The sequence below is a fragment of the Chionomys nivalis genome, chromosome X, assembly GCF_950005125.1.
Source record: "Chionomys nivalis chromosome X, mChiNiv1.1, whole genome shotgun sequence".
Taxonomy (NCBI): domain Eukaryota; kingdom Metazoa; phylum Chordata; class Mammalia; order Rodentia; family Cricetidae; genus Chionomys; species Chionomys nivalis.
Genome location: NC_080112.1, coordinates 17,484,610 through 17,498,728, shown reverse-complemented (window position 1 = coordinate 17,498,728; position 14,119 = coordinate 17,484,610). Strand labels below are relative to the sequence as shown.

Below are 14,119 nucleotides of genomic sequence, written 5' to 3'. Positions count from 1 at the left end.
CAACTGCACCCTGAAGGTGGTACCAGCTGCATAAAAAGGGGGTGAGATTAGGAAGTGATGGAACCTTCTGCCCCTCGTTCGTTCACTCATTCACTCACCTGACCCCCAAACAGCAAGTTACGTTGTTTGGGTTACTAGGATAAACAAAAGCCATGTGGACCCAGGGACAAGAATTTAAAAATAAATAAATACTTGGTTCATTCGTAGGGGCGGAGATTTGCGTGAGCAAGGCGCACGGCTTTCGCGAAGCGGAAGAAAATTGTCCCACGGTCCCACCCACCTCCCCAAGATGGCGGCTGCCGCAAAGCCCAATCAGCGCCAGTACTGCCGGAAGAGTCCCGCGTCTTTTTTCAGGCTATCGCGTCGTCCGAACAGCAGAGGACCCCACCGAGTCCAGGGTTCCTGAGATGTCACGGATTTCTGTAGGATGCGTCGTCGCGGATCCCTGGGGCGTTCCCGTAAGGACAAGGGGCGGCCACGCACCTTCGGAGCCCCGCCCCTGGCTCTCGCAGGCGTCGCGGTCCTTTGACGCCAGAGGGGGGAGCGTGCTGGCGCGACCCACTACGTCGCCGCGCGCGGATAATGGCGACTGCAGCAGCCTGAGCGGGGGGGACTTCGTGCTCCAGTAATTTCCTGTTGTGGCGGGAGGAATCTGGGGTGCCTCCGGAGCCGGCGGCTGCAGTGCCCGCGCGCCTGCGCGCTTCCGCCTCGCCCTGGCCCGAGCGGTTGCGTCAAGGCCCCGCCAAGCCCGCCAGGTGGGTGGCCGCGCCTGCGCCCGCAGCCTCAAGGCACATGCGCGCGCGTGGGGGGCGGGCGGGAGGGCGGAGCCTGGGCGGCGCGACTCTGGCTTCCCGGGGATTGCTGGGGCGCTGCGGGGAGGCGGGCCAGGGGGCTGCACCGCACGTTCCGAGCACTGCCGACCTCCCATTCTCTGCTCCTCTCCAGAGTCGTCTTGGCCTCTTCACTTCTCTGAGCAGTGTCCCTGGGACCAGGTCAGAAACATGAGTGGCAACAACTTAAGCGGGAACGACGAGTTCGATGAGCAGTTGCGACTGCAAGAATTGTACGGAGACCCCAAGGACGGTGACACCCAGAATGACCCGTCTGGAGAAACCGATTCTTTGGGACAGCCGCCCGATGACACTCCCTACGAGTGGGACCTTGATAAGAAGGCTTGGTTTCCTAAGGTACAAAAGAGTCGCTCGAGTGCGCTTGAGTGCCACTCTGGAGCGGGGCTGTGGGATTCCCTGGACACCCTTGCAGGACACCCCTCTTAGTTTGCTCTGCTGAACTACTAGGTCCTCGAACCGGTGGTTGATGGCTCTTCTATTTGTCCAGTCTATTGCAGTACCGAAGTATAAAGGAAAGTAACTCTTAGGGTGGTACCTTAAATAGTTTTTTTTATGCCTTATTAATTTTTTTTTGCAAAGGTCACAGTTGGTTATTCTATTGATGACTGCTTTTTATTGCCAAGAGAAAAACACCGAGGAAAACACCTTAGTAACAGTTTTTTCCTGTATTGTCAAACTTCTGTGAGGTGTTTAGTGAGCGTGCTGTGGACAGAATGGAGCTTGTTGGTTGGGTGGGGGGGGGGAAGCAGCCTTTTACCTCATTCCATTGAATAAACTTTTCTCGCATCTTGCTTTATTTCTCTACGGAATTTTGTTCCAGCGCATCTAGTAACCACAGGAATATAACCAGGACAGCACGGAAAATGGTTGGAAGAGGTCTCTACGTTTCTTTTGAGTACTTGGGAATTGCTGATGAAAGAACTGGTGCTAAGCCTGGCGGGGAAATTGTGTGCTGAACGTTCCCTGCTAGTCTTAGCCCATCAGTATTAAAGTGACGCGACAGCCAACTACATAGAACTTGTCTCCATCGCGTAGACAGATTGTTAGTTTAAAAGTTATATCCGCTCTTCGTTCCCATTTTCTATGTGTGCATATCTCAAGCTCCCCAAATTGTTCAAGTTTACTATCCCGCTTCTGAACTCACAGTGCCAACTTGAATGTAGATGTGGTTTCTTCTACCTTCTGAGCGCTTTTAGTAGTCCAACAAGCAGTTACTTGTTGTTTTTGAAAGTTACTTTTGTAACTTTTGAAAGTTACTTTTGTAGTTGAAAACCATAAATAACTTCATTCAGCCTTTCTGCAATAGTGCTTTCCTCTGCAAAGCCAGGACGATGGGTGTGCATTGGGCTTGTCTTTCATTTTGTTACGCCACTAAGCCCTAATGGGAATTAGTGCTTGAACTAAAATGGGCATTTTGTGTTGTAGCACAGTTGCCAGCTTCATTCATAAACTTAAAAATCTTAGTGTTCGTATGTGTTTTTGTGCATCTGTGCACCCAAAAGTGGATTCTACGATTAGATTTCTAGTTGACTTTTGGTTTTCCTCTTTCTCACTATTTGATTCTTCTTTTGCTTTATGTATTGGCCACGTTAGTCAACTATACTGTAGAGAAGTAGTAATTTATAAAACAAGTAGAAAAGGTACTGGTGTCACTTAAAATTCTCTATCATACTTCTTGTTTTGGCAATCCAAGTACTTTCGTCTGTTTTTTATCATATTACACAGTTTTGATATAAGGGACTTCTCACATTATATTTTATTACAGCTACCCTGGCATAAACAGTTGTTTAAGTCTTAGATTATATTATTGAATGTGTTATATTAAATGTATAACACAAGTGAAGTAACCATGTTTTCATGTGTGCTGACTTAACCCATTTAGATCACCGAAGATTTCATTGCTACGTATCAGGCTAATTACGGCTTTTCTAGTGACGGCGCATCTAGTTCTACTGCAAATGTCCAGGACACCAACATGAAGACTGTAGAAGAACCTCCACAAAGAGAAATCCCCGAAGCCACTGACTCCAAAAAGAGGGGAGAAAAGAGAAAGGCTGATTCAGGCAAGTGGTTCTGTTTTGCAAAACCCACGTTTAAAAATAAAATAGGAAAATGCGTGAATAATACATTTTACATTTTGGAGAATTACATTAGCATTGAAGGAATGGTAATATGAGTTTTCACTTTAAAATAGGCTTAAAGCCATTAAGATTTGAGATAGTCTTTTTTTCAGAGAGAGCCTTAGAACTAATTCTCAGTCAAAAGGTTTATATATTTTGAAAGTGGGAAGTGATTTGAATTAATCTTCATCTTCTTAAATATAAGAGACCCTTCTAAAAGTTTTCAGAAACTGCCAAGATTTCATGATGTGATTCTTGTTGTTTCTTACAAATATTTTATTTATTTCATTTTGATTTTTAGGATGGTTCCATGTTGAAGAAGACAGAAATACAAATGTATATGTGTCAGGTATTTATCCCTTTTTAATGCAGCTTTAAGGCTGGAAACACTTAGTGTTATGACTTTGTGCTAAGTGATTTCTAATTTTTAGAGTGTTTTGTTCAGCTGTTCATGTTAACTAGGAATTTACTTAGTACAGAACAATGAGAAATTATGTAATTTTCCATGTTCTTCTGTATGCCTGCCTTAGATGATTTACATCAATTTATCTGTTGAGATGTAGTGAAGCATAGCATAACATAACTGTGATGCATTTTTAATATATAAAATGTGAATGATATTCAGATTTATAGATAGGAACTTTTTGCACTCATTTACACAAATCAGCGTTACTCTTACCTTCGTTGTAGGTTTCTTGTTGGTAAAATGCTAAATAACTTTTATCTTCATTACATGCTTGAAAATTGGTCTCTGAAATTATAGGTCTGCCTCCAGACATCACAGTGGATGAATTCATACAGCTTATGTCCAAATTTGGCATTATTATGAGAGATCCTCAGACAGAAGAATTTAAGGTCAAGCTTTACAAAGATAATCAAGGAAATCTTAAAGGAGATGGGCTTTGCTGCTATCTAAAGGTTGGTATATGGTCCAGTACATCTCTTGTCTCCCCAATTTTAACTCAGGAGCCAGGGCTGGAATCTTTTATAGATGCTAACCTAAACCAAGAACCATCTAAAACAGAATAGAAAGAAAACTGAAATTTCAGACTGTGACTGTATATAGGTGATGCTCGTACCGTATCAGATTTTTAATATATATAAATTACTGCTTCTATACAGTATATTTGACTAAGGGTGCAAATACATAACACAAAAGAGTATTAAGTAAGACAGAGTAAAATCCAAAAGTCAGTAACACTAGAGTTATTTGCTTGTTTTAAGAAACTGTTTGCTTCAGGGTCAAAATGTTATGTCAATATGTGATCGAGGGGCTTTTCTTAACTCCAAAAAAATCTCGCTGTAAAGATCTCATTATTGATGTATGTAATCAGCTGTTTAAAAATCTGAGGAGAAAAACATGCCAGTGACATTATTTGCACATTAGAATGAATTGGATTGGGGTTAGCAAAGTCTAGCCTGCCACCTATTTTTGCAAATAAAATTTTGTCAGAACACAAGTATGCTTACCAACGCCTTTATGTGTGGCTGCTTTTGTGTTTCTCAGTAGCGTCAACCTCTGACCCTCCAAACCTAAACTATTTACTTACCGGCTCTTTACAGAGAGAATTTCCTAACTTCAAGTTAGACTGGAAAGAAGATAGTGAATTTTACTTACTGATTTCAACACCACAGAAGAGAACTCAAATGGAAATTTTCAGAATTTCTGTGCTCTTTTGTACAGGGGTTGCTTATTGTGAAAGAAAATTATCATTAGTGGAATACTGGTCACCTTAGGAGCATGTATTGTTCATTGTTGCTTGGCATAAAACAAATGGCCCCAATTATGACATAGGAATTTTTCCTAGAACCTGAAAATAACTACAAATTAAAGTAAAAAAGATAATGTAATAATACAAATATCCTAGGTGTGTAGTTAGTGGACAGTATACAGTGGGGTCAGACGACAGTAGATTTAAGCTGGAAAGGTTTGGGATTATCAGCTTTTAATCTGTTTTTTTTAAGCAAGATGGGTTAGTGGACACTAACACAACCATGACAGTTTTGTGTGTTGATATGTAATATTTGAGAATTTTACCAGTTCAAAGATGACTAAAAATCTGTGAAGTTTTCAAAGAGGAGGGTGTTGATTGAATGTTTATAAAAAAAATTATTTTTGGGCCGGGCGGTGGTGGCATACGCCTTTAATCCCAGCACTCGGGAGGCAGAGGCAGGCGGATCTCTGTGAGTTCGAGACCAGCCTGGTCTACAGAGCTAGTTCCAGGACAGGCTCCAAAACCACAGAGAAACCCTGTCTCGAAAATCAAAAAAAAAAAAATTATTTTCTTAAGTGTGCGTGTGTGTGTGTGTGTGTGTGTGTGTGTGTGTGTTCATGAATTTCTATACACATGAGTGCTGTTGCCTGCAGAGGCCAGAAGATGTTGTATCCCATGGAACTGGAATTGTAGATCGTTGTGAGCCACCCACTATGGCTCCTGGAAACTGAACTTGACTTCTCTGCAAAAAAAAAAAGCATCAAGGGCACTTAACTGTTGAGCCATCTCTTAAACTCCATGATAGGATTTTATATATTGCTTAGTGAAACACTTTTATAAAAACTTAGGGCTAACAAAAGTAACATATTATTAAGCCAGTAAATTGCACTTTAGAAAATAAAGTTAATTACTCCAGAATCCATATTTGATTTGAGCAGCTGAGGTCAGTGGTCCTTTTGCACTTCCCTCGTACCTTTAAATCTTTGACTCTGTTTGAGTAGGACCTAGAATCCATAAATGCATTTAATATATTAGCCATTAAATAATTATCTTCTACTCGGTATGTTATTACAGACCTACATTTTAGTTTGATGAAACTGAACATTAAGGTTTGGCTGTATTATTTCCATTCCTTGAATCATCTACTGTTAAGTAAATGTTCCGGAGTTTCAAAACTGGAATATTCCACAGAAATTATTCAGCTCCTCTCATTCTGCAGACGGGAAATTTGGTCTCTTGGAGACAAAAATTATCCAATAATATAACTTACTGAACATCTACTATATGCCGTACCCTAATATAATTTTGTCGGAAACTCTGTGATGAAGATATTATTTTAGCTTTTAACAGATGGAGAAGTTGGTGTTCAGAGAACTAGTCACATGCCTAAGTTAACACAGGTGTTGGAAGTATAGCTGTGTTTTGAACACAACTTTCCTGATTTATAGGTTAGGATTCTTTATCCCCAAACAAATAGTGGCATTGTTTATCTCAAGATCTCAAGTTTTGTTTTAGTGCTCAACTTTACTGACTATTTTATTTGCCATTATAAAGAGAGAATCTGTGGAACTTGCACTAAAGCTTTTGGATGAAGATGAAATTAGAGGCTACAAGTTGCATGTCGAGGTGGCGAAGTTCCAGCTGAAGGGCGAGTATGATGCCTCAAAGAAGAAGAAGAAGTGTAAAGACTACAAGAAGAAACTGTCTCTGCAACAGAAGTTTGTATTAGTTTCTTCTTTTTTGAAAAGTTTCATATACATATTTTAAAGCATATTTTTGGTAATAGCTACTTAGTTTTGTTACATCGAGCACGTCTACAGATTATTCTAAAAGAATTTCATTAGCTAATCAGGGATCGCCAAGCAATCTCTCCCATGGACTGATTTGGCAGTGGTGAGGAGGGTTTACTTTTTCTAGGATGATTTCTTTTAACTGGGTTCTAGGCTTCTTTATTTAAAAACAAAGTGATGAGTGATGGACTCATGATCAGTGTCATTGAACTTCATCTTCCCTCCATCACCTCTTTCCACACTTCCTGTCCCTCATCCTTGCAGCTTCCAGTCCGTCCTCAGTAAATGAAGAACTTAATTTTGGAGGTGATAATTTATCATGTAAAAGGGAACTTAATTGAGCTTAGTATTGAACATGGAATGAGGAGTTGAAGCTTATATTCCAGAACCATGACTTCTCTTTCAGAGTGGATTGAAATCAATTGCCAGGAGCTATATTTGTTTATACAAATTTGTTAGTAAAGGTTAGGAGTGATACAGGTTTTTATCACTGCATTTACTGGATAGTTGTGTATATATGTGCATATGTATAAAATATCACATTCCATTCCTGGTAATTTGATTTTAAGCATATTTTGACATATGCTAGTTTTAGGAAATTAGTCAAAATGATAAATACTTTCACCAGTGGATTATACTGAAATTCTTAAACATGCTTAAACTCATGATAAAATGATCATCAAATTTTCTATGTGTGGTTCCATGTGTTTTACAGGTTTAGTTAAAATAAACACGTCGGATTTTACAAACAGTATCAGGAAAATATAAGATTATAGCAAAGAGCCAGTAGTAGTATACTATTCAGTGCAATATATAGTATACTATATACAGTAGTCTTTTCAGTGTCTTCTGTTACAAATTACATACAAATTTAAAATGGTTTTCGGTTTCAAAGTACAATCAGCCATTCATATACATGGTTCTTTATCTGTGAACTCATTGTATCAAACACATACCAATTTTTTCTTCTCATCAGTGTCTATACAGTACAGCATGACAGCTCCTTACATAGCATTTACATTGTGAAAGGTATTAAATATAGTACTCGAGAGATAATTTAAAGTAAATGGGAAAGCCAGGTGTAGGATATAAGTCAGTACAGTGGTGTCCTATAGTAGTGTTCTGTGTGGCCAAGGATTTGGTGTCCAGCTGATGACTCCAGAAAGTTCTGTGGAACTATGTTGGAATCAGAAAATGACTATCATTAAGCTTGCACTAAAGGATTATATTCATCCTTTTATTTTCTCCTACAAATCTGGACCCAGGTTTTAGTTTACTGTTACTTTTTTGTTACTTTAGGCAGTTGGATTGGAGACCTGAGAGGAGAGCTGGACCATCCCGGATGCGACATGAGCGAGTTGTCATCATCAAAAATATGTTTCACCCCACAGATTTTGAGGTAGGAAGTGGTTTTTTAACATCTAAAAATTCTGGTATGTTTTCTTAAAAGAGGGTCCAAAGCTTACCATGCTCCATCTTTGTCAAGGCATATTCCTGTAGTCATGGGTAGGATAGGAAAATAAAACAAAGAAGCTGGGTTTGGAACTCCCTGTGTTTATCCCAGTGTTCTTTTGATTATATCCTAGATAAGACAGTTTATATTCATACTGTGGCCAAAATCACAGCTGCTTGCTATCTGAACTCAAAGATTGATGGGAACAGCTTGGATTTGTAGTCCAGTTCCATAAGCACCAGCTGATTTTGATGGAGAATACCAGTTGTATCTGAAAACTTGGTGTTAATAATAGAAATTTAATCCTTAAAGAAATCTGATATTTATAGTGGAGGTTGTTTTTTAGGACCACATTTTCACCGAGTTCTTTAGTGAATATTAATATCCATGTAAAATCCCCAAACCAGCCTTGTGCCTCTGATATTGTCTGCTAGTGTGGATAGATACTACAACTTTTGTTTTCTTTTCCTGGTTCTGGAATTAATGATAACATTTTGGACATAAAGGAAGAAAATGTTCTTAATGTAATAATTGTGATTTGGAAACATTTTCGTTGCAGTCTGTGTTTAATCTTGTTCTTTTTGTTCACGTTGTCAACAGTGTCAAAATGATAGTTTTAGTTTAGCCCCTTAGCAAGGGCCTTAAAATGGACGGTTCAGCCTTATCTCCATACCTCATGATGAGAGCCTGTTGACAAGAATGATGGCAGTTGTCTTGCTTTTTTGTTCAGGGTTCTGAACCTGGACCTCAAATCATATCAATCTAGATCTGCACAATCTAAATAAAGCCACCACAAATTATTAAGACTAATTAAGATTCATCTTGGTGTATTATATAACTCCTGATAGAAGGGTTAAAGAGGAATTTTAAGGATTGTTTAGTTTGACTGAAGATTGGTTATGAACCTAAAGAACAGACATCAACATTAAGCTCTTTAGAGGAAAAAAAAACAACATTGTTGGATTACCCCAAGGTATCAGAAAAAAACTTATATTTGGAAGGATGGCATATATTTTTATTCCAAATACTTGAGTAATGTTAGAAGTTATATACCTAAAAATACTCTCTGATATTAGGGTAAATAATGATGGATAATTTTGTAATGTAACTTTAGATGGGTTCAGTGTTGAGTTTGAAGCCTTAACCAAAAGTACTCTGCCATGAAAGGTTGAATATCAAGAAATGAAGAATCACAACTCCAACATGAAGGGAAATTTCTTTTTGTGCACATCAGCACAGTCCAATAGAAGTGTACAATGTGAGAAGCTACATGTAAGCTTATTATTTCAAGAGCCTTGGTAAATAAAACAAGATGTAGCTAGGAAAATGAATTGTAATAAGGACTTGACCAGGAACCATACATGGTCATTGTTCACCATCTTAGTGTAAAGTTTAGATCAGAAGGTTACATGTGTAGCTTACTAGGTTAAAGAGTCTTGGAGAAGGGAAGAATTAGGCTACTGTAGAGCAGAGGTGAGGTGTTCCTTTCTGCCCCTTTTCATGCCCTAAAGGTTAGAGTTCTGTTCATCTTTACTGGGAGTCTTGAATCCTTCCAGAGTTCTGGGAGGAGAATCCTGAACTAGAGACCACCGGTACCAGCAGTACTTCAGTGTTTGTTTGTTTGTTAGCACATATGTGGAAAAGCAACAAGAATATTTTAAGAAATACACATACGTCTAAATCTCTAGTTTTCTTTTGCTACTGTCCTCCTCTCTGCCATGCTTGCCCATTTCCCCTCTCTCACTCTGAGTAGACTAAACTCGTAACACTGAGTGAAATCATCTAACTTAATTTTGTTTTGAGTTTCTTCGTTTATTACTGTGGTCTGAAGACAAATGCACTTAACATTAAGCAGAGTACTGTTTTGCATATGTTAACTTGTCACCGTAATAAATTTGGTTCTTAAATTATAAAGAAGGAGGAAACTCCATTTTAATCCTTTGTTTTTACAGGATGATCCATTGGTGCTGAATGAGATCAGAGAAGACCTTCGAGTAGAATGTTCCAAGTTTGGACAGATTAGGAAGCTCCTTCTGTTTGATGTAAGTTCGTGGCTTGTACCAGTCAGTCCTGACATCTTCCAGGCTGAGGAAGTGACTTGGATTACCTAGAGTTTAGATAAGTGTTTTTGTATTGCAGGCCTGCTGTCTGTCAGCGGTAGTTCAGTGAACATGGTTTACAAAGCAAGTCTTGGATTGTTTTCATTTGCTGAGCTTATTTCCCTTCCTTCTGACTCTTAAAGAGTAACTAGAAGAAAATGTATGGAACATCAGTTTCCTCAAAGTTCTTGCTTTTCTCTGGATTACTTACCTGATCATAGTCAAGGAGAAAACCTCATGTTTAGTTTTCTCTATACTTCAGAAACTGATAGAAAGTACTTATGTGAAGAAAAGTACCATTTCTTACAGTGGATTGCTGGTGTGCTGCAAGGGACTTTACAGGTCATGTTGCTTAATCCTCAGAATCCCTTTGAAGTAGGTAGCTACTATCTGTACAGATGAGGAGGCCACATCTTTTCATGCGGCAGCCCTTGCTCAGTGCTCGTTCAGCTCCTGACAGGCAGGATTTAATCCCAGGACACATCTGACCTTCGAGACAACACTCTTGACAATCTCAGGGTCTTACCTCTTGGATAGTATTGTTAACAAACATTTGCAGACACTGCTGGTTCTTGCTAGACAAGATGAAGCTAAAGAAGCAGCTGACCACTGGCTGGAATAAAAGGGAAGAAAGATTTCAGAAGTTTTTTACTTCAGAGTGTCAGGAGAACACTACTCTTTACCTGTCTTATGAAATGTGAATCTGATTTTTAATCTTGTCATTCAGTCCTCCTTCTTGTCTTTTTAGAGGCACCCAGATGGTGTGGCCTCTGTGTCCTTCAGGGAACCAGAAGAGGCTGATTATTGTATTCAGACTCTTGATGGAAGGTGGTTTGGTGGCCGTCAAATCACTGCTCAAGCCTGGGATGGGACTACAGATTACCAGGTAAATCCTGCAGCTGTCAAGGGTGCAGGAACTGCTGCATTGTCAGCTGCAGATCTACTTTGGGGTTTGCTTAATCTGTTTTGTATAATACATCTTGTAAATAATGTTTTACATTGGAGGATAGAGAAAAACTTATCAGTTCCCAGTTTGTCAGTCTGAAATTTTGAGATTTACTCAGAATGATAAGAAAGGAGCAGAATAAACTAAAGTATTCCTTATCTCCCTTATTACAGAGAGTGGCCAGAACTCCAACAGTAATGTTTTAGGAAATGAACCATTTCAGCACCCCTTGGGTATTTGCATATATTTATATGATGTTTCTAAGGTTACCTGGATATAAGGTTGTGTAATCAAGGTATATAGTTTTGGAGAGCAGAGTAAGGAAGTGTTTAGATTGCTTTAGAAGAGTTGCTTTACAGAACCACGGTACTTGTGTCAGTATTAGAAATGCCCAGAGAAGCTGTTGCTTCTTTTCGCCTAACACTCATCTTAACCTTAGTTCCTGTTTGTGTGCAGGTAGAGGAGACGTCAAGAGAAAGAGAGGAAAGGCTGAGAGGCTGGGAGGCATTCCTCAATGCTCCTGAGGCCAACAGAGGCCTCCAGCGCATGGATTCCGTCTGTGCTTCAGAAAAGGCAGGGCCTTCCAGAGGAAGGCATTTTTCAGAGCATCTGAGCATGTCTAACACAGATGCTCAGGAAGCTATAACTGGAATGGCATTTGGAGAAACTATCGATGAAAATAAGTTTGAAAAGGCAGAAGATGGAGGAGAATTTGAAGGAAATGCTTCTGAAAAAGATGCTAAAGAAAGTGGGTCTGATGAAGATGACCCTGAGAGAGAGAGTGAAGAGGGCTGCGCCAAGAGAGAGAGTGAAGAAGGCTTCCCTGAGAGTGAGCTTGAAGAGGGTAATCCTAAAAAGGAGTCTCAAGGGCATGGTCCTGAAAGAGAATCTAAGAAGAAAGGCAAAGATAATTATGAAAAGAATGGCCTTGCCAAAGGGTCTGAAGACAGTGACCACAGCAGAGAGTCTGAAGGGGCAGATAGCTTCAAGAAAGAGTCAGAAGATGATGACTCAGCATCTGAGGAAGAGTGCTTAGAAAAGCAGTCTGAAGATGGCTCTGACAAAGACGTAGAAGAAAATGGTGTTAAAAAAGCTTTTGACCAGGATGCCTTTGACAAGGAGTCTCCTGTAAACGTTGAGAAAGAATCAGAAGAAAATGATAGTGACAAATCAGAATTTGAAGAAGGCTCTGAGAGAGTGTTAGATGATGAAGGCTCTGAGAGAGAGTTTGATGAAGACTTGGATGAAAAGGGGGAGGAAGACGAAGAGGAAGCAGTCGTATATGAAAGGGTTTTTGAGGATGAGTCTGACGAGAATGATGATGACTTAGAAGCAGACGAGGAGTGTGGGGATGCTGATGACAATGAGGAAGATGACATAGATGAGAAGCTCTTCGATGACTCCGACGAAAAGGAAGAGGAAGAAGATACGGATGTAAAGAAAGATGAAGATACCAATGACAAGCTGTTTGAAGATACTTCCAATGAGAAGTTTTTTGATGACGAAGAAGGTCTTAATGAGAAGTTGTTTGATGATTCTGATGAGAGAGGGACTGTGGGGAATGTGAAGGAAGACGGGTCTCAGTCCACAGACAGCAGCTTTGCCCTCAGTAGTGATGATGATGATGAGATTTAATCCTTTCCACTTGCTTTTTAGGGAGAGCCCTGTGTCTCTATTTGCCTGTGCTTCAGGGTCAGTAGTAGTGTTACATCAACATGTGCATAGGGTTAGGATGCCATCAGACTAACGTCTCGAAGGTTTCTGTTCTCACCTGTACCATTGCATTTAAATATGTTTATTGGCTCTTCAGGTAAAACTTCATAGTTCAATGCAGGTAAACTGGATACCTGTTTTCTGCTGGATTTATGAAATGCATGCAAAAGAATATTTTTAAAGTATCCAAATTGGAGTTTGTGATAATCAGAAATAAAGATGAATTGATAATATGCAGAAACTGAAATGTGGACTTGAGTTGATTTGTGTTTGGAATCAAATATTGCTTGATTCCTCCCACACCTCTTGCTTCCAGCTGTGTTACCACTTGGGTTAACCTTCCCCCTTCTGCACTATAACTTGGTCCTAAAGACAAAAGAAATGACATTTTAAGCTCCTTCACCAATCCTTGGAAGTTACCTGCTTTCTTTTTTACCCTCTTTCTATTAAAAACAAGATGTGCATGTGGTCCATAGCTTGAGTGATTGAAAACAGAGAAAAGGTGATCCGAGTTGGACTGTGCCAGTTTAGAAGATGACTGAAGTTACGAGATCTCTCTGCAGAAAGATGGGACGCACAAGCACTACACAATTTCTTAAATACAATTTTGAGAAGTTGATGGATTCCACTGGAGATTAAGAACTTTTTTCCTTAGGAATATAATTTTTGTTTTGTTTTAGAATCATGGTTCTTAGTATTGTGCCACATCAAGTTGCTGTAATACAATTATGAATCATCCTTGATCGAGCTTTCCCAATTCAGTATTGGTGAACTTGCTAATAATGTAGTGTTGAAAAGTTCTGTTGGGAGCATTGGACTGCATCAGTGCTCAAACGTCCACCTATTACAGACTATCTCTAAAGAAAATCAATACTTTGCCTTCAATACACATTGGTTGGAATGGGCAGTTCGACAACATAAATTAGGTCTACAACTATGACAGGAGGGGTCCTGGTGGGAAGTGTGTGATTTTGACTATAGTGGCAACACACACCTATAATCACAGTACTTGGCAGGCAGAGACCATCCTGGGCTCACGTTCAGGCCAGCCTCAGCCTCATAGTGAAACCCTGTCTCAGGAAGAAAAGCATAATTTGAAAATCCAGACTCTGCCATTAAACAGTGCATCTGATCAGTTGTTTGGGGGATTAAGAAGGATTAACACTGCTTGGCAAAGACTCCTTACCATTTGCAGTTGAGAAATACGACAGTAATACTATGTTTTGGACTTGATTGTCAAAGCATTGCCAACCACAGCACCTTACTGTGTGTGTGTTTCAACTAGGGTATGCTGTTCATATAACCTGATCAAATTTTTTTAAGTTCTTATAGTTAGTAAAAAAAAAAAAGTATTCATACTCTTTTCATGTGAACACTAGAAGTCACAACAGGTATGAAATGGTTAATAATTTGTACAGTGGCATAAATGAAT

At 39.7% G+C, this 14,119-nt stretch overlaps 1 protein-coding gene across 2 annotated transcripts; it reads left to right on the top strand.

Annotated features, from left to right (window-relative positions):
* The first annotated feature begins 566 nt into the window (after nucleotides 1-566).
* Htatsf1 (HIV-1 Tat specific factor 1) lies at nucleotides 567-13,880 on the top strand. 2 transcript variants are annotated; one of them, XM_057760578.1, is made up of 10 exons: nucleotides 567-755; nucleotides 946-1,187; nucleotides 2,734-2,914; nucleotides 3,273-3,320; nucleotides 3,735-3,889; nucleotides 6,241-6,404; nucleotides 7,776-7,875; nucleotides 9,882-9,971; nucleotides 10,777-10,914; nucleotides 11,431-13,880. In XM_057760578.1, exons 2-10 carry the CDS (start codon nucleotides 1,002-1,004, stop codon nucleotides 12,607-12,609), a joined length of 2,241 nt encoding a protein of 746 aa, XP_057616561.1. In that variant the 5' UTR covers nucleotides 567-755; nucleotides 946-1,001; the 3' UTR covers nucleotides 12,610-13,880. The 2 variants fall into 2 exon arrangements, with proteins under 2 accessions (XP_057616561.1, XP_057616562.1); XM_057760579.1 differs by lacking the exon at nucleotides 567-755 and having other exon boundaries at nucleotides 860-1,187.
* The last annotated feature ends 239 nt before the right edge of the window (nucleotides 13,881-14,119 follow it).

What these genes read in the sequence shown, in the direction of transcription:
- Htatsf1 (XM_057760578.1), top strand. Translation starts at nt 1,002, where the DNA reads ATGAGTGGCAACAACTTAAGCGGGAACGACGAGTTCGATGAGCAGTTG. An exon ending in GGCTTTGCTGCTATCTAAAG is followed by an intron (nt 3,890 to 6,240) that starts GTTGGTATATGG and finishes GCCATTATAAAG; the next exon opens with AGAGAATCTGTGGAACTTGC. An exon ending in ATGGGACTACAGATTACCAG is followed by an intron (nt 10,915 to 11,430) that starts GTAAATCCTGCA and finishes GTTTGTGTGCAG; the next exon opens with GTAGAGGAGACGTCAAGAGA.